This window comes from Notamacropus eugenii, chromosome 1, assembly GCF_028372415.1.
Source record: "Notamacropus eugenii isolate mMacEug1 chromosome 1, mMacEug1.pri_v2, whole genome shotgun sequence".
Lineage (NCBI taxonomy): Eukaryota > Metazoa > Chordata > Mammalia > Diprotodontia > Macropodidae > Notamacropus > Notamacropus eugenii.
This window is the reverse complement of record NC_092872.1, coordinates 278,863,641-278,889,725: the sequence shown is the minus strand read 5'-3', so window position 1 is coordinate 278,889,725 and position 26,085 is coordinate 278,863,641. Positions and strand designations below refer to the sequence as shown.

The following is a 26,085-nucleotide window of genomic DNA, read 5'->3' as shown; positions in this document are numbered from 1 at the left end:
GTGGGATTCTCATCCTCTGTTTGACCTTCCATATGTCCTCCATGTGTGACTGACCCAACATTCTGGAGAGCTTCTTGGTTCTCTTCGTATTCTGTGAGGACTAGTATAGCCTTTGGCCTGTCTATCTCTCAGGCCACTATGTGACTGGCCTGTCTCCTTTCCTGACCATATTTTCTGAATGATGTTCCCTGTGTGCCCATTATTACTTTGCACATACAAAGTGACACCATTTGACACTCTTGCTTTGGTTGAGTCAGCAATGGGGAGCCCTGGAAGGTGCATGAGAAGGTCGGTGCAGGAGATGAAACTGACCCTTGGGTCTAGGGTGTCTTGGAGGGAAGAGAGACCAGGACAGGACAAACCAGCTACCCTCTTTGTGTCTTCTAGGCTCCAGGAAACAAAGGCCTGAGCAAGAGTTGTGGCTGTGCCCACAGAGAGAGGGGTCAGATTTGGGAGGGCAGTGAGTCCCCTGGTGCCTGGAACGGTGTCTTCACAATATTTCCAACAAGTTGGGCTGACAGCCCTAGCTTGAACAACTCCAGAGAGGTGGTGTGTGTGTGTGTGTGTGTGTGTGTGTTTATGTATGTGCCTGTGTGTTTGCATGTGTGTATACATGTGTGTATATGTTTATGCCTGTGTGTGTGAGCCCATGGTGTAGTGGAAACAATGCTGCCTTTGGAGTTGTCAAAGGCCCTGGGTTGGAATACATGCTGGGGAGCTCATTTCATTGTCCTGGGCCTCTGTTTGTTCATCTATAAAATGACCTTCAAGGTCATCTGGATCATCACGTGACCTCAAGTGGTTCAGTCCATCTTGAAACACGCATTACAAAGGAAGTTTTTCCTGGCATTTGATCTAAATCTGCCTTTTCTCACTTCTGCCCACTGCTCCTGGTTCTACCCTTTGGGGGCTGGTCCCTTCAACAAGGACATTACTTAGATGCATGAAGACCCCATCATGTACGTCTCACTTTGCCCACTTTTCTCCTCCAGGTGAGCTATCTCAGTCCTCTTAGAGACACAGCGCTGGAGTAAAATCCATTTGTTCAATCATTTCAGTTGTGCCTGACTCTTTGTGACCCCATATGAGGTTTTCTTGGTAAAGATACTGGAAGGGTTTGCCATTTCCTTGTCCAGCTCAGTTTACATGTGAGGAAACCGAGGAAAACAAGGTGAAGTGACTTGCCTAGAGTCACACAGCTACTAAGTGTCTGAGGCCACTTTTGAATGCATAAAGATGAATTCTATCCACTACCCACTGTGCCACCTAGCTGCTGTTTTTCTTTTAAATAATTTTTTATTCATGTATTCTCTTACATCACTATAATATCCTTTGTTGCCGAAGAAGACCATGCCATCAGAAAAATGATGACATGACTTGCACTTCACTTTATTTTGAGTGAGGAGGGCTGTGCAGGTCACCAGCCTCACTTCTCCTCCAGAGCCATCTGAATCCAGTGACCAGATATTCATCAGGATGACTGGAGATGAGCCAGGATGCACTGTGGGTAGATGCAGCCGGCTGAATGCTAGCTAGGTAACTCACCTCCTCCTCTCCTGTCTGCCTCCCCCTCCCCTTCCTTCTCCTCTCCAAAGGAAGATAAACTTGAATGGCCAAAAGATGTCCAGTTGACTTGGGTTTTACTGGCTCCTTTCCTATTTCCCTGCCCTCCTCTCTTCTCCCCTCCCCTCCCCTCTCCTCTCCTAACCTCTTCCCTGTCCTGTCCTGTCCTGTCCCCTGTCCTGTCCTCTCCCCAAACCTTAAACCTACTGCACTCTGAAACTGGGACTCCATTGGGGCCCTGCTTGAGGGCTCCTCTAGACCCTCCTAGCTTGAGAGTGATTATCAGTAGTAACTGTTGCTGTTTCCCTCCCAGCCTGATGTCTTTATTTTTCTTGGCCTCATTAAAGGGGCCATGCCCTGGCTACTTCTTAAACAGGTTAATTCAATGAATGGGTGTTGCCTCACCCTAAGTGAGTACCTGCAAAGACCAAGGTCTCCCATTGCATCCTGGGTCGTCTCCAGTCGTCCTGATCAATATCTGGTCATTGGATTCAGATGGCTCTGGAGGAGAAGTGAGGCTGGTGAGCTGCACAGCCCTCCCTCACTCAAAGCAAAGTCAAGTGCAAGTCATGTCATCATTTCTCTGATGGCATGGTCTTGTTTGGCAACGAAGGATGAACATAATAATATCCAGTATATCTCTCCCCCTCCTCTTCCCTATCCCCCTCCCCCAAAACCATCCCATATGACTTAATATTGTGTTTTTTTCTCTCTAAAAAACCCAAAACAACTGATTGATACATAAGTCTGAAACCATGTGCAATACGTAACCCCTGTGGACCTCCCACCTCCACCAAGGGGTAGGTTGGAGGTGCCTGCATGTCTCTTGATTCACATCCCTCTTGATTTTAAAATTATTAACTTACTTGGGACTTTTGGTGTATGGTTCCTTCCGTCTATATTGTTGTAGTTACTGTGTGACGTTTTTTGGCTCAGCTCACTTCCATCTGCATGGAGATCCTCTCAGGCTTCTCTTTATTCACCACCCATAATCATTTCCTACAGCCAGTGTGATAGTTCAGTACATTCTTGAACCACAGTTTGTCTCCGAACCATTTCAGTTTCTTTGCCAAGAAAACCCCATGGACAAATCCATGGGTTCATGTAGAGTCAGACCTGGCTGAATGACTGAACAACACAAACCACAATTTGTTTGGCCATTCAACTGAGAGACATCAACTTTGTTTCCAATTCTTAGCTATCACAGAAAGTGCTGCTATAAATATTTTGCCATTACATGGGCACTTTCTCTTATAGATAGCTTCCTTGGAGTGTAGGCCCAGAAGGGAATTTCTGGTTCAAAGAATATGGACATTTTAATCACTTTATTTGCATAATTTCAAATTTCTTTTTAAATAGTTGTATGATTTCGCAGCTCCACCAACAAGGTATTGGTGTGCTGATCATTCTACACCTTCACTAACACTGACTGTAGCTATTTTTTTTGTCATTTTTGCCAATTTACAAAATGTGAAGTGAAACCTCAGGGTTGTTTTGATTTGTATTTCTCTTATGATTAATGATTGGGAGCATTTTTTCATATTGCTATGAATACTTTGTGGTTCTTCTTTTGAGCATTGTTCACATCCTTTAAACATTCATCTACTGGGGAATAGCTGCTAATTGTACGCACACACACAAACACACACACACACACACACACACACACACACACACACACACACACACACACACACACACACACACCCATAGCTTTATTAGAAACTTGACACAAAGATTTTTCCCTGCCTTGGACCACTTCCTCTTTTCTGCTAGATGCATTAATGTCATCTGTGCAGAAGCTTTTCAGTTTCAGGTAATCAAAGTTATCTATTTTGTCTTTAGTAATTGCCTCTGTCTCTTATTTGATTAAGAATTAACAATAGATTTGATAGGTGGGAGTGGGATGGGGGAGAGGAAGGAGTCAGAGATGGCAATTGACAGCCCATCTCACAGGTGAATGACTAATGTTGGAGTCTCTACCACGACTCTTCCCTCCATAAAAAAAAAAAAAGAAAAAGAAAATGTGCCATGAATTTATTATATACAAAATAGATTTCTACTTTACCTTTGCCCTTTATTTCCCTAGACTCAGGCATCTAGCTTTCTGGGGCTGCCCAGAGTCCCGTTCGGTGTTGCGGTGTTTCTGGTTTGTTCCTCCGGTCACTGTTGTGGGGCAGTAATCTCCCTTTCCTGCTTTTGTCCAACCTTAGGAAGGAAAGAAGAGAGCTGAGAACGGACCTCCTATTTAACCCAGGAGTGTTAAATGCTTCCTCCACCTTTGCCAAAGTGCCCACTCTTTGCCAAAGATAGGGTCACCTTATCTAGTGTTTGCACCCTCAGGATGGGCCTGCCTGTTCTGGTCTTGGGAAAGCCCCTGCCCTGGTCTGGTCCATTGCCTCTGTTCTGGATGGAACTGAATGTGGGGGTGGGCGGGATTATTTAATGGTGGTGACGATGGTAATAATTACCCCAATGCCTCCCATTTTTAGAGTGCTTTAATGTTTATTAAGGACTCATAACTTCAGGAGGCCAGTGATACAAGCGTCGTCATTCCCATTTAAAGATAAAGAAACTGAGGTTCCGAAAAGTGACATGTCTGGCCCAGGGTCCATAAGTGTCTGAGGCAGAATTTGAATTCAGGTCTTCCAGGATCCAGGTCCAGCCTGTGGTGCACTCTGGTGTGTGTCTGTATTAAGTGGCACCGTTGCTCTGTGTGTGGGGGGGTGGGGGTGGGGGACAGGTGTAGCCCTGAGCTGAATTCAAATTCAGCCTTAGTTAGCTTTGTGACCTTGGGCAAGTTACTTGTGCCTCAGTTTTCTTATCTGAAGAGTGGGAATAGTAGTAGTACAGTACCTACCTCCCAGGGTTGTTATGAAGATAAAAAAAAAGATATTTGTAGAGCTCTCTGTAAATCTTAACTTGCTCTATAAATGCTGTTGTTAGCTATTATTATGTATTACTACTCTTCTGGGGAGGAGTAAAGAGGGAAAAACACCTGGTTTAGATGAGACAGTTCTAGAGCTCATGCTGCCTGGTAGGGGTCACAGGACCCCCAGCACAGATGTCTTCTCCTTCATCTGCCCCTCTTCCCTTTCCCCTCTCCATCTCTCCTTTTCCTCCCTCCCTTTGTCCCTCCCTTTCTCTCCCTCCCTCTGTCTCTTACTTTGACACTGTTAGTTGTGAGGGCTTATGGAAAATTATGTTAAAATCTGGTTGCCTGGAGAAGTTCATCAGTATTGTATGTCAATTTCATGATAACATGTTTGCCCGGATTCTGGATAGTGGACAATGCTCTCGTGCCTTTGCAGTCACCAATGGAGTGAAACAGGGCTGTGTGCTTGCTCCCATGCTTTTTTAGCATGGTGTTTTCAGCCATGTTGACAAATGCTTTCGATGAGGATGAACACGGCATCAAGGTCAACTACCATACTGGTGGTAAGTTCTTCAATTTGAAAAGGTTACAAGCGAAGACCAAAGTGGAGGGAGTGTTGGTGCATGATTTTCTGTTTGCAGATGATTGTGCACTCAATGCAGCCTCTGAAACTGAGATGCAACAAAGTATGGATCAATTCTCTGCTGCCTGTGCTAGTTTTGGCCTAATAATTAACACCAAAAAGGCATAGGTGCCCCATCAGCCACCACCACACCATCAATACATGGAACCACACAGTTAGAACAAATGGAGAAGTTTTGAATGCTGTGGATAAGTTCACTTGCTTTGGTAGTGTACTTTTCAGGGATGTACACGTTGACAGTGAGGTTGATGCACTCATTGCCAGAGCTAGCTCAGTGTTTGGGAGTCTCTGAAGAAAAGTTTGGGAGAGAAGAGGTATTAGACTGACTACCAAACTGAAGGTCTACAGAGCTGTTGTGCTGACCTCATTGTTATATGCTTGTGAAACATGGATAGTCTACTAGCATCATGCCAGGAAACTGAATCGCTTCCATTTGAACTGTCTTAGGAAGATTCTGAGGATCACCTGGCAGGATGAGGTATCAGACACTGAAGTCCTTGCTCGAGCTGAACTGCCAAGCATTCAAACTATGCTTCAGAGAGCGCTGCTGTGATGGGCTGACCATGTTGTTTGAATGCAAAATATATGCTTGCCAAAAAGACTATTTTATGGAGAACTTGTATGGGGCAGATGATCACATGGTGGCCAGAAGAAGTGATACAAGGACACTCTCAAGGTTGCTCTTAAGAACTTTGGATTTGACTATGCCACATGGGAGACACTGGCACAGAACTACTCAGCATGGCGTGCCCACATCAGAAAGGGTGCTATGCTCTTTGAGCAAAGCAGAATTGAGACAGCACAGAGTAAACATAGGATGCACAAATTTGGGATATCCACCCCAAATATTCAAACAGACTATCTGTGCCCAACCTGTGGTAGAGCATTCTGAGCTTGTATTGGTCTGATCAACCACAGTTGGACACAGTGAAATTTCACTTTATCATGGTGATGTCATTTTGGTCCTCTTCAAAGATGAGGGACAACAGCCAACTTTCTCCTTTCTTGCTGTCTTCTTCTCTCTCTTTCTCTGTCTCTTTCTCTGTCTTGAATTTCTTACAGTCCAGTCCCTAAGCTCAGTGCTAGGGATGACCGAAAGACAAAAAGAAGGGACTCGCCCCCCAAGAGCTCATTCCTTTGAGATCTCATCCATTTGCTCGCAGATACAGAAACACAATGAGAAATTTGGAGTGATATGGGATGGGCTGGAGCAGGGTACCTAGAGCTGGGTGGATCCCAGTGGACCCCTGAAAGGGGAGGCACTAAGGGGTGGTCATGAGGAGGGAATGAGTTCTAGGCATGGGGGACAGGCGTTTGTAAGGAACACACATGGGAGGAAGAGGTTAAGTCTGGAAAGGGCACCTGGAGTCAGGTTGGGAAGAGCTTTGAATAGCGATGAGATGAGAAGGGATTCAGTATTGGGGAAAATAGTGCTTCTGTCCCGGAGTGGTCCTGTGGGGCTCTGAGGTATGTACTATGCCCAGGTCGGTGGTGGTGATACCACAGTGGTGATGGTGGCAGTAGTGGTGCTGATTATTCCCTTTATGGGCTGCAGACCCCATTGCTTCTTACAGCTCCAGGGGGTGGACATGGCTGGATTTCCCATAGTATTTCCTGCCCTGTCTGTGCCCACCTACTGCTGCTCAGTGTTGGGTACAGCCTTTGTCCTCTGATCCCCATTGTTTACCGGATCCTTGTGGGAGGCTTCTCTGTGTGCAAGACCACAGTGTCCTTCTGCTCTGAGGGACTTTGAGTCCGAGGCTGAGTGGTCACATGTCCTCAGAGGTCTGACTCAGTCTTGATACCTTCCTCAGACAGACATGGGTGTCTGATTCCATTTCCCCTTAGAATGGTGACATTCTTGAGGTCTGAGAAACTGGGAGCTGAGGATGGAGGTGACCTGGCTTTTGAGGGGGGGTGTAGGGGAGTAACCTTGTTGTGTCTGTGTAGTCCAGACAGTAATGTCCATCTTGACGAGATGCCCAGGGCCTGAAGGGCAGAGCAGCTGGGAGACTGGACCAATGATCATTGCTCAGGGGTCAGTAGGAAAGTGTGTGCCATTGAAATCCCTGCTCTCCAGCGGAGGATACCAAAGGGGCCACTTGTAACGCAAGCACCTGATCATTTACTGATGGGAACAAGTGACCCTAAGATATGGTGGACGACGTACAGATAAACTAATGACTAGGCAAAGGAAGGAAACAAGCATTTATTATATGCTTACTGCATGCTGAGCCCTGTGCTAAACGAGTTACAGATAGATCTCACTTGATCCTTATGGCAACCCTGGGAGGTAGGTGATGGTTTGATCCCCATTTTATAGTCGGAGAAAACTGAGATAGCAGAGGTTAAGTGGCTTACTCAGCTAGGTCCCATAACTAGGAAGGGTCTGAGGCTAGATTTGAACTCTACTCCCAGGATCTCCATGGCACCTCTGAAATGCTTCCTGAGTTGATAACAAGTCTGTAAATAGGACTATAGTCAGCCCTTCTCCGTTAGTTAGTACAGCACTTTTTAAAAATGACACTTGAAAAAAATTCTTGGAGTACTGGAAATGTTCTTAAGAAGTTGAACAATGTTAGTGGTTGGTAGATGAGTCACCTACAAACTGTTCCCCCAAAGCCATGACTGAAAGGGAGCCATTCACCCAGCATGACCCTTGGCCCCGTAAAGGGAAGTGGGACAAGTCCTTGGCATTCCATCCGCCCTTGTCCTCCCACGTCCCCCTCCTCCTTTCCTGCTTGCACTGTTTCTGACAATCACTTGCATTGTGCTACTTCCTCCTGGGACCTTTCCGATGGTTTCTTCTATATTGTGTTTATGCGCTTGCCAGATATGTTAGGGTGGGCTTTAAAAAAAATACCTTTAAACATTTTGTTTTCAATGAATAAACATTTATTTTCTGCCTTTCCAAGCAAAACTTCCACCTCCACATTCTTCCCTGTACATTAAGGGTTAAAAGCAGAGCCTTCCTTTTAAGAATGGGCTGAAAGTCTGGGACCCTTTGAGTAACACAGAGAGGTGGGGAGGTCTCTGAAGCTGGCAGCCCAAGGAAGACAGAAAGGAAAAATCCCTGCCCTACAGAAGCTTGTATTCTGCTCCATTCGTTAGGCCTCTCTTTTTGCTGGAGGCTCTTTATCGTTATTGATCAATCAGTGAGCATTTATTAATCTCCTGCCTGACTGGGTTATATGCAAAAATGACACTGTCCTCTCCCACATGGTGCTTACATTCTCTTGGAGCAGACAACGTATATATATATATATATATATATACATACATATATATATGTATGTATATATATATTGTCAATAATAATGATGAGATTGCAATACAGTGGAACCTGAGGGGGGACCAGGGAGGAGGGGAAGGCCCCCACCCGCATTCAGGCCTCCTGCTGAAGGGGGTGCTTGAGCTGAGTCTTGAAGACATCCGAGCCTTCTGGAAGTGGAGATGATGAGAGGATGTGGGAGAAGCATCCTGCTAGTGAGCTCTCAGAAGGGGAAGGATGCTGGTGTTTGGGCTCGGGCATTTTGGTAAAATTTCATCTTTTTCCTTGTGGTCTTGCGGCCCCTCTTCCCCCAACTCTCTGCATGATGAACCGGGGGTGATGACGCTGTCATTATACTACCTCAGAAAGTGCTGCTATCAGTATTTTGGTGTATGGGGGACCTTTCTTTCTTTTGGTCTTCTCTGAAGTATTTGTGTGCCAGTCTCTGGGTCTGAGGGTATGGACATTTTATCACCGCCTTTGTATTATTCCACACTTCGTCCAGAAGGGTGGGAGTTGCGAATGTCATTCCTTCAACAAAGCATTCACATGCCTGGCTGTCCACAACCCAACATCGTCATCTTTTGGCATCTTTCTTGATTTGCTACCAGCCTCTCATTTTACGGATGAAAAAACTGAGACTGGGAGTACTTCAGTGATTCGCTCAGTATCACATAGGTAGAATACAGCCGGATTTAAATCCGGGTCATCTGACTCCAATTTCTTTGTTCCTCCTGATGCTGCCTTCTCTCTTGGATGATTGTGTTGTTGACATATTAAGTGACATAGTTATTTATTTAGTTAATTGATCAACCAATCAATTAATCTGTTTATTTATTTTAGGCATCCGGGTTTAGGTGACTTGCCCAAGGTCACCCAGCTAGTAAGTGTCTGAGACTGAATTTAAACTCAGGTCCTCCTGACTTCAGGACTGGTGTTCTATCCACCAGGCCATCTAGCTTCCCCTCATAATTATTTTATATAGTGCTAATGATAATAGTAACTGACATTCCGACACTTTTGCAAAGCGCTTATGTTCTCATCTGAGTGGGTCTCACATTCATTCTCTGGAGCAGGCATTGGAGTATTTATTATCCCCATTTTACAAATGAGAAAACTGAAATGCCAGTTGAGACTTGGCCAGTGTCACCCAACTAGGAAGCATGAGGTCTCCCTGACTCCAGATCCAGCTGTCTCTCCAGTTTTTTTTCCTCATGGTGCCTCTGTCTGAGGGAGTTTCCGTGTCAAGCTCCCTTTGATTCCAGCTGTGGTGGTTGGTCATTGCTAAGAACACGGCAGCTTGTTCATTTAAAAATAATCACAACAAACCAAGCCGCTATTGTAGGAGTTTCTTAACTGCCTGAAAATACTGGAGAAAGGGGGAGAGGGTACTTCCCTGGAAGAGTGAACTGAGTGTCTCACCTGGGAGGTTTGGTTTGGGGATGTTGTTTTCTAAAAGTCTAAAAGTGGGCATTTGAAATAGGGTGTGTCATCAGCCCTAGAGAAGCAGCCTTAGAGTCTCAAGGCCTGGGTTCAAATCTTGTCTCTTAACACTCACCAGTTACATGACCCTACAAGTCACTTTTCCCTTCTCTAAAACTAGCACTAGTAGAAGAATTGTCTGTCTGCATCAGAGGAGAGAGTTTCCATGCTGAGAGCTCCTGATACTGAAGACATCCCAGGTTCGGACCAGAAGCCCCAAGCCAAGCCTTTTCTTTCTGAGTTTTGAATGAGTATTTAGGGAGAAGGGCAGCTATTTGGTGCAGTGGATGGAGCTAGGTCTGGAGTCAGGAAGACTCATCTTCATGAGCTCAATTCTGACTTCAGACACTTCCTCGCTGTGTGACTCTGGATAAGGCCTCAGTTTCCTCAACTGCAAAATGAAAGGGTCGTACTAAATGACCTTTAACGTCCTTCTAGCTTTAAATTTAAGAGCCTAATCTTCCTGAGTCTCAGTTTCCTTATCTGAAAAGTGGGTATAATAGAACCTCTTTCACAAGGTTGTTGTGAGAATTGAATGAGATAACCAATGTGAAGTGTTTTGCAAACCTTAACCATATCTTTTTCCCTGTCAGAGGTGTCAGTGGCTGTTATTGCTAACTATGTTTCTGCGGGCAGGCCTCTGAGCCTTAGTTTCTTGCTCTACAAAATAAAGGTAATGACACTTCAAATAGGATTATGCAGGTCAAGCTTTTGCATCTCCTAAATCATTGTAAAAATGTGAGCTCAGACAAATGTTGTTGTCACTATCCATAGGCTGGTCCTCATTTAATTCAGTCCATCAATCAGCATCTATGTGCCAGGCACTGTGCTAGGCTCTAGAGATACAAAAAGATGCCAAGGACAGCCCTTGCCCCCTGTCCAGTCAGTGCAGCCCCTCATTTGGGCTCTCTTCTATTTCTTTCCAGATTGGCAGCACTTTCCCTGGCTTACTCTTCACTGGGAAGCTTTTGATGACTCACAGTCACCTCCAGGAATCCATGAGGCCTTAGTTGGACTGAACAGCAGAAGATAAAGGTAAGTCCAAAGAGCCTGAGCAAGAGCTTTGCCCCTAGGGCATGGTAAATCAAGAATCCAGAGAAGCTGAGAAGACTGAACAGATGCAGAGTCCTAGAAGGCGACCCAGGGAAAATATACGTGGTGATTGTAACAATGTAAACAACCAGAAAATGAAACTGAATGCTTTGGGATCTCTGTGAACTTGGTCCTGGAGAAGAGTCAGAAAATTAGTCTCCCTCCTTTTTTTGCAGAAGGGGGCGTGCGGCAGAAGAAGGCATTTTGGGTGGGGAATTTTGCATTACAGAGATGTATAGGTAATCTGTAAGAAGATTGTAGAGCTGAAAGTGCCCTTAGAGGTTATCATGTCCAGCCCCCTGGTTCTACTAATGAGGAAACTGAGTTGAAAGTCCCCAGGGTTACAAAGTTGATAATTTTCTGAGACAGGATTTGAATTCAGATCCTGCAGCACCACCTGTGGTTTCTCAAAAGCTGTCTCGTCCACCCTCTCACAGGGGAGGAAATCAATCAGTCCATCGGTGACCATTTGCAAAGCACCTGCTGTGTTCCAGGCACTGGAAACCCAGAGACATTAAAACATTTCTCAGGGTTGCACAGGTAGTGAGAGAGACAGGATTTAAACTTGGGTCCTCTTACTCCAAACCCAATGCTTTGTCTACTGTACCATGACGCCTTTGATATTTATGTTAATTAGTAAATTTTTAAATTAAATTTACTAATAGATAGCAGTTTGAATAAAAGAAAAAAATCCACACAATATAGTCACTCCTGTTTGAAAAATTTGTGCTTTTAAGCTCTTCCTCCCTCCTTCACCCCCCCCCCCGCCCTATTTCAGCTCTTGTACTTTCGGGCTTGGACCTTGGAGGTGGGGGTGGGGGTATCCCTTCTTCCTTCCTCTGTGATTCACCTTCTAAAGTGATAAACCTTTTCTTTAATTTGACCAAATCTGGTCCAGTTTCGTTTTCCCCTGCCCTTTCTATGTTCTGTTGATGTTTCTTGCTGCTAAGTGCCAGAGGAAGTCAGGGTGGGGATTGTGTGTTCAAGTGAGGGTAGTGACCTTTCCTTTCCCTTTGAGCCCCAAAGAGGAGGCTGGACACTTGCAGTCCTTGGCTTGGCAGATTTCCTTTCCCAGAAGCTTTACAAATTGTCCTTTCTCCTGACAGCAGATGTGTGCCCTCTTCAAAATGACCCTCCTGCCCACTTTCACAAGGCTCTCAGTCTCTTTCTTTGGGGGTCAGGGTAGCATTTGAGCTTAGCCCTCGCAGGGCCACCCACAGAACCATTTGTCTTATCATGGGACCTGGAGCAAGTGACTCTGCCAACTTGTCTCTCCCCTGCCCCTCAAAGCTGGAAGCTATGTGGGCTGTTCTTTCCCTGGGTCACTTCTCTTGAGAAGGTGTTGGAGCAGTGTTAGACCCAGAATTTGGGTTTTTGGAGTGTCCAGACTTGTAACTTTGCTGGTATAGAAAATGCCTCCTATTCATTTTCATTGGCAACTATTCTGGGACACTGAGAGATGAAGCAGCTTGCCCAAGGTTACCTAGCTAGTATGTACCAGAGGCAAAATTCAAACTCAGATTTTTCTGACTTTGGGATTGTGTTCTGTCGCCTGCATATCTAGCACCTCAGACTTATATAGACCTGTTAAGTCTGGACTGATATCCTCAGCCAAGTGAATTAAAGGGAGGAAAGTAAGCAGATCAAACTCATTCGTACTAGAGTATGAATGACTGACAGTTTGGCCTGGGATATTTGTATTTTAAAGCAAGGACTGCTTTATAAAGCTTAGGAGTGAATCTTTGAATGGCAGGATTTCAGATGAGATGTGATAATGATGGGGAAGATGCTATACTAAGTTAGAAAAGAGAAGGTATTTAGTGGGGAGGCAGCCCCCCATTCCTTAACTTTGCATGGTTTCCTGATCGGGATGGTTCCTCATCTCTCTCTTTGATCCACTGGCTTTGGGTGAATTCTGTTCAGGTTTGGCATTTTGGCTGCATCTTGGTTGGACCCAAGCTAGCACCTGAGAGCTCAATCAAGCCTCTTCCTTGAGGGCTGGACCAGCCAGCACATGCCCTTTTACCTCCTCTCCCCTGCTTTTTTAGCTCCCTTTTATGTGTGGTCTTTCCCCACTGGGATGGAAGTTCATTGAGGGCAGTGATGGTTTTTACTTGTGTTTGTATTCCCTGTGACAGCGAGATGGCACAGAAGCTAAAGTGCCAGGCCTGGAATCAGGAAGACTTATCTTCCAATCTAGTCTCAGACACTTATGAACCATATGACCCTGGGCAAGTCATTTCACCATGTTTGCCTCAGTTTACTTATGTGTAAAATGTTCTGGAGAAGGAAATGGCAACCCACTCTAGTATCTCTGCCAAGAAAATGCCAAGTGGGGTCACAAGTCAGACACGACTGAAGATGACTGAACAACAAATATTCCCAGTGCTTTGTGGAGTGCCTGGCCTGAGGTAATTGCACTGTCTGTCCATCTTTCTCTCTCCAACCATCCACCCACCCATCTATCCATTGACAGCTCAACATCTTACTGAGTCTTCATATATGTTTGCTGAAGTCAGTCAGGGCTTATGAAGGCAGAGGAGTCAGTTGTGTCAATCTGCACACCCACCAGACCTTTTCTGATGGGGTTTTTCTCTCCTCCTTTGTGTGTGTTGGAGTCTCAGACGCCACAGGTGAGGTTAGCAAGGCAGGAGACCATCAGTGTTGTTTCCACCGGCATTACTCTTGGGTTCCTCCCTGCAGGGTTTCCTGGGCTGTTTCCTCTCCTTAGACTGGAGATGAGTTGAATGGCTGGCTGATTTTCAGGCTTTTCCCATCCCAGAGTTCCTGGCTCTTTGCCAGTTTCTAGTTTCCTTTGAATCCTTCACTTTTCTTGACATCTTCATTCCCCCATAGCATCTGGGTCAGGATGACCTCTTGTTATTATTTGTAGTTCAGGCCAGGATTGTCCTGTCAGTTAAACTCTCCTTTTTTGGATTTTTTCTCCTCTAATGATAGAGCTATGAATCAGCAAATAGGACAAAGCATGTTTTGGCTGCCTTGGTATTGATTTCAGAGATATATTATTTCTTAAAGCAGTTTTCTGTTTTATGAACCAAATGACTCCAGATGCTTTTAGCAGGCAGAGAGGGCACCCTTTTTCTTAGGAATCCTTACCCCTCCTGGGTAGGATGTTCTCCCTGTACACCATTTTTTGAGGTTAAGTGAAGCACATTTTGTTTTTTCTTTGAAGGTACGTCTCTGATGACCTCAGATCTGTGATCTTAAGATGTCTGTCCCTTGTGACTCTTGCCCCACTTCTCCCAATGTACTAGGGGGCTTCCCTCTACTTCCCTTGACTTTGTGAGGCCCCCTGAAGAGCACATAGATTGTCTGTTGCTTATTCTGACGATTATTCAATAAGCATTTATTAAGCACCTCCTTTGTGCCAGGCCCTGGGCGCTTGAGATAAGAGTCTCCCTTTGGTCTTTGAGTTACTGGTGCCCAGCACTGTGCTTGGTACATAGTAGATGCTTAGTAGTGTTGATTGTACGGAATATATTGAATAGAATGTGAGAGAATTTTGTGTTTGATCCTAGGGAAGAGATGGAGCTGTTGGAGTTGACTGAGTAGGGGGTGACATGGTAGGACCTGTGCCTTAAGAAAGTCACTGTGGTGACTGAATGGAGGATGGACTGAAGCGGGCAGGGCCTGAGGTGGGCCGACCAGCCAGCAGCTATTGCAGTGACCCAGGAGTGAGGTGGTGAGGTTCTACACTAGTGCAGTGGTGGTGTTGGGGCAGAAGGCTGCAAGGGTGAAACCAACAGACATTGAGAACTGTTTGGATTGGAGGCATGAGGGAGAGCAAGGAGTTCAGAATGACCTGTAGGTCAGAGTTGGGGTAACTGGAATGATGGTGGTTCCCTTGACCATAATTAGGAGGATGATTTATGGGGAAAGATAAGATTGTTCCCTTGTGGATATGTCTGCTGGATTGCCAGCTTGAGATGTCTGAAAGGCCTTTAGAGATGCCAGATTGGAGGTCAGCAGAGAGGATAGGGCAATGTAGTTAGATTTAGAATTTCCTCCATGGAAGGGCACCAAGAGGAGGGGGGGATTTACAGTTAAGTGTCTTCAAAGATTAAGAGGACGGGTGAGTGAGCTGGATATCCTTTGGGAAATTGTGCCCAGCTCCCAATGATCCCACACTTCTTCCCCAAACAAAGCCTTTTTAGTATCAGCATTCTTTCAGTGATACTGCGAGTCTTGGAATTCCATGGACTCCAAAGACCCAAAGTTCAGGGTCACCCAGAGGGCAGCATAGCAGCTCCCAGTGGGCATGAGCAAACAGTGGCTCAAAACAAGGGCTGGACTGCCCAAAGACTGCCCTGGAGGAATGCATGACTCAGAAGAAAAGATGTGCAAGGGCACGGGGTGATCTGTGGACATTTCTTAAGCTCCATCTGTGTTCTGGGCACAGCTGGGCAGTGCAGAGGCTGTCTACGGCCCTTCATAACCTAGTGCTGCCTACTTTCCAGCCTTCTTACCCCTTGTACCACTTCCTATGCCCCTCACTCTTCAGTCTGGGCACACTGACATCCTTGCTGTTCCAAGAACAAGACATTTTTCTGTCCATCCTCCGTGCCTGCAGTGCTCCAACTTGGGGCTTTTCCAGCTTCCTTCAAGTCCCAACTGAAACCATACCTTCTGAAGGAAGCCTTTTTTCCCCTTTCTTCAACTAGTACTTTCTCTCTTTTAGTTATTTCCTGTTTATTCCACCTAGAACTTGTTTTCTTGTTGTCTCCTGCTTTAAGTTGTAAGCTCCTTGAGGGCAGGCACTGTTTTTGGCCTTTCTTTGCATCCTCAGCACTTAGCTGAGAGCCTGGCACACAATAGGAGCTTAATAAACGCTCATGGATTGTCAATGAAATGAACCACTCTATACCTGAAGGTTAAGGATTGTAATTTAAAAAATACAAATACCCTCAGGCTGCCGCACCCCAGACTGTCATTTGGGCAGTGAAAGTAGCCCCATGTGCCAGGAAGGACCCCTGACCTCTGGGGCTCTCCCCCCAGACTTTTTGTTTGCTTCTTGCCTGAAGAGGCAGCTGGGTCTCAAGTAAATCCACCTGCATCACACCTGTGTTACTTCTTTCCAGCTCTGCTCCTCTGCCTCTGGTGGTGGGTGTGTGGGAGACTTGGGTTTGGTTCTCTTGCTTCAGGTTGGCCGATGTCCTGGCTTACGGCGCCAGAGAAGTGATTTCCTCTCATATTATGGGTCCTAAGGTCATGGAACCACCTGTTGGTCTGGCCTGCCAAGGTAATGAGGATCTCGAAGGCCTTCAATGTGTGGGCTCTGCTGTTTTCTGAGAGAGGCTGCCCTTTCCCTTGGCATGGCTGTGGCTGTGGCTGTTAGCACATCAGGCTAAACTGGTCTCTGTAATGTTTGCAGGTTAGTCCTTGTTCTGCCCTCTGGGGTTCAGCAGAACAATCTGGAGTCTCTAGTCATATGCTGGATACTTGAAAACCACTCTCACATCACCCTAAGTCTTCTCTTCTCCAGCTTCTATGCCCCTTTTCTTTCCCCTCTCCTTGAATGACCTAGGACTGTTGGGAGGTGCTGAGTCCTGTGAAGTCCCACGTAAACAAGGGCGCCAATACCCAGAGGCCAGAAGGTCCTGTGTCAGGCCTTTGGAACTTGGAATGTGTTTTCTGCTTGAAACAATGTTAGAAAAAGTGGAAGGTTCCCAAGACAACCCACAAAAGCCTCTTTTAACTTAGGGTGTGACGGGGTCTGCGCTCCAGGTCACCAGATCTTCTTGCCAAGTATTTTTGTTATATTTTTCTCCCAAACCCCAAAGTGTGTTTCCTTTTTCCTGCTCACATGAGTTGGAGTTTTTCCTCTCACAATCCCTTAAAAAATTCCTTAAAAATTATATCTTCATCCCCAGATGGGGCCATTGACCCTTGAGCTCCTCCATTCAACACCACCCCTGTTCCTAAGGTCAGAGAGGAGGGAAGGGAGTTGGCTCAGCTCAATGGATGCCCAATGGAGTCGAGCTCCTTCCAAAGGATCCTTGGAGACTTGCTGGCCAACCTTTGTGACTTTAATTAGAGCCTCACCTCAAGGTTGGGATTCTGCTCCAAAGTAACAGACTGACTTCTCCCCACTCCCTCTCCCCTTCTTTTTCTTGAAAGCTAAATATTCCATCGCTGAATTTTGGGACTGACTTGGGTTGGAAGGAAATTTGTGAAGCCCTGTTTGGAGACAGATGGGGAGTCATGGGACCTGGGTTCTGGTCCTAACTTTGCTACTCCCTGGGTGTCTTGGACTGTGAAGTTCGGAGTTGGAACATGTTCCAGTGCGGACAAAAGATGTGGAAAGGAAAATGGTAGATGTGGAGAATGTTGTGGTCCAGTGATTGGGCTGGGTCATAGGGCTCTAATCAAACGCACTTCAATTTAGCGAGCATATATTAAGCAATTTCTATGTGCCAAGTGCTGGAGATACAAAGTTAAAAAAAAAAGGTTCTTGTCCTCAAGGAGCTTATATTTCACCGGGGAGATTCGGTGTAGAAACGGAGAAGGAAAGACAGAGGGAGAGAGCCCAGCACCTGGGATCATACTGTACTTAGATTCTAAGAGGGCCAAGATGAGAAGGGAACACATACAGGCATGGGACTCCTCTTCCTGAGTTCAAATCCACCCTCAGATACTTCCTAGCTGTGTGATTATGGGCAAACTCACTTTACCCTGTTTGCTTCAGTTTCCTCATCAGTAAAATAGGCTGGAGAAGGAAATGGCAACACTCCAGCATCTTTGCCACGAACACCCCAAATGGGGTCACAAAAAGGTAGACATGACTAAAAGTGATTGAACAGCAAAACGAGCCAGATGGTGGAGTAACTAGAAGGATGCCAGACTGGACTGTATTTCATGCTCAAGGTGATAGGGAGCCAGTGAAGACTGTGAACAGGAGAGTGACATGGCCTTTGGGCTATTAACTTGCAGTGGATGGATTGGAGAAGGGAAAGAATGAAAGCTGAGAAACCAGAGACGACTCAAGAGATGCTTTTATGCCATAAAGGTCTGTGTCAGTGATGCTGCTGCTAGCTTAGACCAGTAGTTGACTAAGATTGCATTTTTAGTTGGTATTTATTTTTAAAAAATGAATTTGTAGGTTTTTTCCAAGGAACTTAATTTTTCTTTTCAAATAGTGAGTTCTATCATTTTTACATAAATGAGTTGGCTCTCTTTTTTTTTTTAAACCTAGTTCAAAGCTGCCTCAGAAATTCTTGATTTTTTTTTCCCTGAGACTTTAAGTTTCAGCTTCAGGCGGATTTCCAAGAATAAACTCTCCGCAGAATCACTGTCAAAGGACCCAACTTAGAATCATTGAAGAGGTTCAAAGCCTGAAGCAAGACGGCTGGATTTAGGGCCCAGGGAGAGAAGAACCATCTTTGGACTCCAGCTTTTCTGACATGGAGGTGGGATGCCATGCTGCTGACTGACAGACTCCTGAGGAAGGAGTCCCAGGGATCTGGGTGTGAGACACTGTGGTGAGTACTGTAGATTTAAGTGTAAAGGATGAAGCATTACCCCTCCTACCCCCCTCAGTGTTTCTGTTCTAACGTGAAGGACTTACGGAAGGGACTCTGATATCATCCAGACCCATGTGAGGCCCAGAGAGGGATATGAACTTGACTAAGGTCATCCAGGTTGAATGAGTATTTGAACCCGGATTTTCTGACTTCCATTATGTTTCATGGCTGATTTGGGATCAAGATCCATGCATATGTGAGTCCCCACTGGTCTGATTCCCGGTGTGCTTGCTGACTCTCTACTGGTGCAGAGACATCCTTTCTCAACTGTTGGAGCCATCGTCCAAAGTGGTGGCTTGATTGTTTGTGGGGGAGGAGAGAGAGCCTGGACATGGGAGGCCTAACCATAGCGCAACAGAAAATCGGATCACCATGGACCAGAGAACTTGGTGCAGCCTCTGAAAAGAAAGGTGTACTCTACGTTATGCATTGTGGAGGACTGATCAAGAACAGTTACAGAATTTTACTCCTGTCCTTTGCTGGTTGATTCTGCCTACTCTTTAAAGCAACTTTGAGATCATCTTTGAAGCTACGACTGATATTGATTTCCTCATTCTCCTTTGTCTCCTCTGTATCCAATGACTTTCCTTCATTTTGCCCAGGGAATGATAGGCCCAGGAATCACCAAAAGTGTTCGTCGGAACGGCACCTCCCCGTGCCACCTCAGGTACCCTAAAGGGCTTTGCTTGGTCTGGCCCTTCAAAGAGTACCTGCTCCTGGTCTTTGGGACTTGGGCCCAGATGACTTGAGGTGGAGAGGTCCTGTGTGATTCCCCCAATACCAGTACCCTCAATTAGTAGAGGAGAGAAATGAGGCTTGAGGGGAACAGACAGGCTGAGGCTACACAGGGAGAAAGTTGCCAAGCTGGAATCTGAACCTAGGCCTCAGGGTCAGTGTGCTCTCCAGTGGACTCTAATCCCTCCCTGACTTTTGCTCCTTGGGTTTTGGGGTGATGCCCTTAGGCCTGTATTCTGAGTAGCTTAGAGGCCATTGAGGCCTGTCTCCACCTTTCACTGTCAAAAAACACTCTAAGTACTGGAGATAGTGATGCCCCAGGCACTATGGGATGCGTAGGGACATACAGAGAGGCCCAGCACCCAGCGTGGCTTTCTAAGTGCTCACATGCATTCTAAATAGAGTGACAAGGCAGTAACTATTTACATATAAGATCTAGACTGAGCCCAAAGAAGATTCTTTGGCCCCACCAGAGCCCCCTGCAGACGATGGGATCCAAGGTCAGGGAAGCGAAGAGACAGCTGTGTAGGAAGAGTATTCGAGGTCACCAGAAAGGTAAGTCCGTTAGCTCCCCATGTGATGGATAAGCGAGCTAGGCCTGGAGTCAGGAAGACCTGAGTGAATCCTGCCTCAGACGCTAACTAGGTGACCCTGGGCCAGTCATCTAACCCTGTTTGCCTCAGTTTCCTCATCTGTCTAGAGGATAATGATAGCACTTCTCCCCCAGGGTTGTTTTGAAGAGGAAATGAAATCATTTCAAAGTGCTTAGCGCAGTGTGTGGCACAGAGTTTGTGCTATACAAATGTTAGCTCTTATTATCATTGGGATGATCATCATCATAATTATTTTTATTACTTGGTCTCTATCATCCTCTGTTTTCCTCAAGTATAAAATGGGGATAATAGTACCTAACCCCCAGGTTGGCTGTGAGGATTGGATGAGATTATATTTGTAAAGTAATTAGCACATAGTGGGAGCTTAATGAAAGCTGATTCTCATCCCATTCCTTCCCCTCATTGTCCCAGGAAATACTCTGGGGTGGCTACTTAGAGACCCATGTTTGCTGGGTCACCGTCTCTCAGGGGAGCTTTTCTTCTTTGGGGGTCAGAAACGGCCTCTGGAAAGCTGAGTCCTTTGCTGCTGCTGTAATCAGCATCTCTTGGCACACATAGGGCATTGGATCTTCTTGTCTGCACGAGCCTCCCCTTTAGCCGGTCCTGAAGTCAGGAGGCAGGGATGGCTGAGATTCCAATAGAGAGAAAGCCAAGACTGGACCAGGAGACTAGGGTGAGATCAGGCTGAAAAAGAGACTGATACCCACTGGTAAAGGGCCTTGAATGCCAGGAAATGGACTCTTCAACAGAAGGGAGCCACTGAAGATTTTTAACAGAGGCTCACTGTGATCCGATGACCAGTCGGTTCCATAGACATTGTCACCTGCCTACTCTGAGCCGCACAGACTCAAAGGCTAAAATGAAACCAGCCCTGCCCTTGACCTGCTTACGTTCTCCTGAGCCAGAACGATGATTCTTGCAGTGGTCAGCAGTGAGTTGGGGTGAGGAGATAATGGAAGAAGGAATAACTTAGGGGGAAAGACCAGAGCAGTGCCTAGCACATGCCATGTCTTCTGTGGGAGCACAACTTCCTGCCCTGTTTTCCATCTTTACCCTTCACGAGCACTGGTTCTTCTGTCCTGTTGCTGGCTTCTCTGATTAAGGATTCTGGCTCTCTGAGCTCCCAGTACTGTTGGGTCTCTCCCTGGCTCCTCCCATTGACTTGTTCTGTTCTGCCCATAAATGCGTCTTCCCTTCACCTTGCCATCCCCTCAAACCAGTCTTTTCTATATTTCTTCCTTTTCCTTGACAGCCTCCTAGAAGGAGCCATTTCCTGGGTGCCTTCACCATCTCTGCTTTTCTACCTTTACCATGAAGCTTGTGATTTGAGCTCTCTGAAGACCCCATCCTCAAGTTCATCAGCCTCTCCTGACTGCTGACCCCAAGGGGCTCTTTGTAGCCTCATTGTCTTTCACCTCTCTGCTGCTGGGGAACACTCCTGATCTCACGCATCTCCGGATACCCAGCTTTGGCTTCTGGTTCTCCTCTTGTACAGTGGCTCCTTGGACATTTACCTGGCTGATTCTCCCAGCCCCCAAGTGTTGGTCTTTCTCCAGGCTCTCTCTCTGTTTCCCCCTACCCCTCATCCCTACCAACTTTTTCTTCTCTCTCAGATTCTCTGCGTTTTGCCCATGATCTGCCCACCTTCCCACCTGCCCTTCCACTCACTGTGGCCACTACAGCCCCACCCCCATCCTGGGGGGGGAGGTTTCTCACATCTCTCTTTGGGGAGAAGGCCTCATTTTTTGAGCATTTTATGAAACTTGTTTTAGTTTTCTGGTTAGTAATCTTGAGAATGGAGGCGATGGTGGAGATGTTTGTGGTTACAGCTAATAAAACGATTATCAGAAGATCATAGGAGAGCTGGTGAGTTATCTCAGTGCCTTCTGTCTGGGCGGCCCCATTGACACAGACCTAGCCCAGCCTGTCTGGAGGCTGGTGTCTGAGTACAGAAAAGGGCATTTTAGGAACGGCTAGATAAGATTATCAGACCCTTTTGTTTTCTGGGCACAGATAACTTTCTTTTTATTTGGTTTAGGACTTTGGAATGTGAAAATAAGCTGCTGGGGAGGAGGGAGGCCAGAAGGCTTGGGCAGAGCATTTGAAGGGGCAGGTTTCTTTGGGGGCTGAAAGGGCCCACTGACTTCAGAAATCAGCAAGTTGCTCTGTGCCCCCCAGCACCCAGTGCTCCAGCTCACGGATGAGACTGAGCTTGTGAGGTGAGGGGTGCAAGGGTCCCTTTTTGTCTGGACTTCAGCTTTGTGACCCTGGTTTGCTAGTGTGATTTGGGGTATTAATTCTAATTTGGATTGACTTCCAGACGAACCCTTTGTCACAGGCTAGAAATAATTCATCTTGGGTGAATGGGAATGAATTCCTTGGTGTTTGACTTAATTGGGTGGGTGGGCGAGTGTGGTGGCTGGATGAGGCCCGAGGGTCAGGAAGCTTCCTGAGGGGTATTTTAGATGCTACTAGCCTTGAAGGGGGAGGGAGGAGTGCGACTCTGAACATCAGAGTTGGATGAGATGAAGTTGGGAAGCAGAGGGGCATCAGGGGCATGTTGGGCCTGCGGGGAATCCTGGGTTATGATCTCCAGTCTGTCCTGGGTTTGGCTTGTTCAGAGTTGTTCCCATATTGTCTGCCCTTGAGGGCAGGGCCAGGCTTGCCTTTCTTTGTCTCCCGTTGCTTGGGCCTGGTACACAGTAGGTGCTTAATAAATGCTAATTGACTTGACTTAGAGTGTTTGACTTGTTGGCTAATCTTCTCAAATGTAACTTCTCTGTTTGGCATTTAGATACCACCATGACCTGGCTCCAGTGTGCCTTTTCAGGCTGATTCCGGAGGGGAAGGGGGAAAGGAGTAAGCATTGATTAAGCCCCTATTAGGTGCCCAGCACTGTGCGAAGCACTTTTTTTACACATATGACCTCATTTGATCCTCACAACAACCCTGGGAGGGAGGGGCTATCATGACCCCCATTTCACAGTTGAGGAAACTGAGGTAGACAGAGGGGAAGTGACTTGCCCAGGGTTACACAGCCAGCAAGTGTCAGAGACTGGATTTGAACTTGGGTCTTCCTGACTCTGGGCCCCAGTGCTGTGTCCCCCTCACCACCAGTTATTTCTGATTAGCTCCCCTTGTAATTCTACAAACTGAACAGCCAACTGGCCTGCTGCCTTCTTGAGACTCAATGTCCTCAGGCCGTCCTCTGTGCCCATCTATACTTTCTCCTTTTTGGCTCCCAGCATTCTTTGTTTCCCTCAGATCTCTGCATTTCCTCTGCTTCCTCCATGAGGTCATTACTCTTTTGTCCCCTGTCCCTCCTCCTCCCCTGACCTTGCCCTGGAGTTCCTTAATAGTTCAGTGGACAGCATGGTCAGACTTAACTATGTGAGCCCCCAACTTTTATCTGCCCCAGTTTCCCCACCTGTTAAATGGGGATCATATTAGCACCTATCTCCCATGGGTGTTAGAAGAATAAAATGACATGTCCATATAAAGAGCATTGTAAACCTTAACGAGTGATTCACGTGCCAGTGATAAAATTGTCTATTTTATTTGTCTCCAAACTCTTTTCCAGTTATAATGGAAATTCCCTGAAGCAGGGACTGTTTTTATTGACTCTTTGTTTCCTGAGGGTCTTGCACAGAACCTGGCAGACAGCCCCACACACACCCCTCTGTGTGAGCCGGGTGGTCAGCTTTCTGACAGTGAACTCTCCCAACTTGCTGGAATGACTCACAGTGGCATTTAATAAATTTATGTTTTTTGTATTACTAATAAATATCATATTGTTATAAATATTATATTATTAATAAATGGTGATTGAACAGATAAATGAAAAAATAATAGCTGTCATTTTTATAGACTTAAATAGTATTTTTCAGATGTTTTCTCCTTTGATCCTCAAAATAGCCCTGTGTAAAAGCAGCTATTATTATCCCCATTTTACATCTCGGCAGACTGAGTCAGAAAGCTGCCTAGTATCACACAGTCATATTTGAGGCAGGAATCCAGCTCAGTTCCTCCTAAAGTCAACATGATCATTTGCCTTCTATCTTTACCACCTAGCTTCCTCCAAATAGAAAATCCATATTTATGGAATGTAAGTTATTTGGTGTTTCTTTGCGGATTTGTTTTTGTTTTTGGCCTTTCTTAGTAACCTGAGCACTTAGCCTGGTCCCTGGGACCTAGGATATGCTGAAGAAATGTTTGTCTTGAGTTCTTGTGGGAGTCTTTAAAAGGAGTCACTGTTGAGTTCCTCATCATGGCAGCCTTCAAGAGGGCTAGACATAACTGCTTTTTCCCCACTTATAGGACCACCATCGTCCAGGTTCAGGCTCTGCTCATGCCTTGACTGGGCTAGTCTCCTGATTAATCTCTCTGAATTGAGTCTCTTGTCCACTCCCAGCTCCACACAGTGACTAAAGCCTTTTTTATTTGTGTGCCAACTGTTTTCCAGTTATAATAGAAGGGACTATTTTTATTGGGGAAATGACAGGAAAACACCCCCTCCCAGAGATCTCTTGCCACTGGGGGAGATCTCTTCAGTTTAAGCAAAACTTTAGTAGAATTGTGGTATTAAAATCCTCCAAAATTATTATTTTGGATGCCTGTTAACAAACACCATAAAGCTGATTTAAAATAAATGAGCAAACAAGCTTGGGGGATTTCAGGGCTCCTTGCAATATAATCTGAGAAACACTGGCTTGGGGAATGTTCACAGAATCATACATACATACTAGGGAAAGCATAGTCCAACCCTCCCATTTTACAGATGACAAAACTGAGGCCCAGAGAGCTTTAAGACAGAATACAAACTTGTGGGCCTGTGGCCTTCCCTGGTCTGGCTGCTGCTTTCTTTGCCGGCGTGAGCCCCTTCTTCTCCCGTTGTCTCTCTCTTCCCCAAACTCTGCGTGGTATGATGTCCCCCCCACTAGCCAAGACGTGGGGCAGCATGGTTTTCTCCATCAATTCTCCTTCTTGACTCCTGCTTGAACTGGTTGTTGATTGTGCCTTTAATATTTGGCCAATCTCTGCCCATCTGAGGGAACTGGAGAGGACTTGCTGTCTCTCCTTGTGCTCCTCCTATCAAGAAGGGTGGTGGACAGGACGTCATTCCATAGGGTTGACCCCTACCTTCTCACCTCACTGGTTTGACTTTGGGAGCAAGGCAAAGAGCGCCAACTTTGGAATCTGTAGATCTGGGTTTGAATCTCGGCTCTACCACTTAGTCAAGACCCTTTTAGGGTGTCTGTGAGGTCAAATCTCTTTTCATAATAATTTTAAGAACTTTTAGTTTCTTATGTAGTAAAACCAGGGGCATGCTAGAACCAGCTCAAATCAACTCCCAAGAGCTGATCGTAAAATGTTCATCATGAATGTTTGCACCTTGGAAATCAGCAAATGCTACAAATAAGAATTCATTTATTGTTTAGTTGATTACCTAGACTTAAGCGGTGGAGAAAATAATAATAATAATGCTGTTGAAACTTGAGTGTATTGAAATACGGTTCTTTTCCTGGAGAGCCGATTGTTAATATTTGCCAACATGCCTCTGGATATAACCCTCATAAACAAACACTTTTGAGATCTTCAGTAATTTTTATGAGTGTAAAGGATTCATTTCTGAGACCGAAGAGTTTTACAACGTCTGCCCCAGATGATGTCCGAGGTGCTTTCTGCCCTAGGTCTGGCCCTTGAGTGTTCTGGGTGCCCATGACTCTTACTCCGGGCATTGTTTGCGATGTTCCTCCTCCCAGGGTAGAGCGTTTGTGGGGCTCACAGGAGTGACTGTGTGTAAACTCCCAAGGGCTCTAGAAAGAAGTGTGTGCTCTGCTGGCTGCTATGTTACCTTCATCTCTGTGGGTGGAATTTACAGAGAGATGACCAGTCCTTGGGAGGAGCTGCTCCCTGCTTGGATGGATGGCTGCCTGTTCAGGCTACCTGCTTGGATGGGTGGCCGCCTGCTTGAACAGGGCTGTTATTTTCTTGATGTGGGCAGCTGGCTCCCAGACCTCGGCAGCTCAGGCTATTCTCTGCAGCTTCCTGTGAGTCTTAGTGATGCCCAGAGGTCCTCGATGGACTCCTTGTGTTTAATAATCAGCCTTGGAGAATATTACCAGCCATTCACATGTCTTGTTCTGGTCACTGTGTTCCTCTGGAATCATTCTTTGAGTAAATAAATAGTTCATTTCCTCCCCCTGCCCTGCAAGGTTGTTGTTGTTGGACTTTTTGCAGTTGAAATATAAATAGCCGATTTGTGTTTA

The 26,085-nt window shown here is 46.0% G+C and overlaps 1 protein-coding gene across 3 annotated transcripts in view; it reads left to right on the top strand.

Annotated features, from left to right (window-relative positions):
• The window catches only part of LOC140517570 (uncharacterized), a 108,887-nt gene that overhangs the window by 66,965 nt on the left and 15,837 nt on the right, over window positions 1-26,085 (top strand). For all 3 annotated transcript variants that reach the window (XM_072628938.1, XM_072628939.1, XM_072628940.1), the window contains one exon: window positions 10,761-10,869. In XM_072628938.1, coding sequence (XP_072485039.1) covers window positions 10,761-10,867 — 107 coding nt within the window. In that variant the 3' untranslated portion in view covers window positions 10,868-10,869. The remainder of the gene's footprint in view (window positions 1-10,760; window positions 10,870-26,085) is intronic.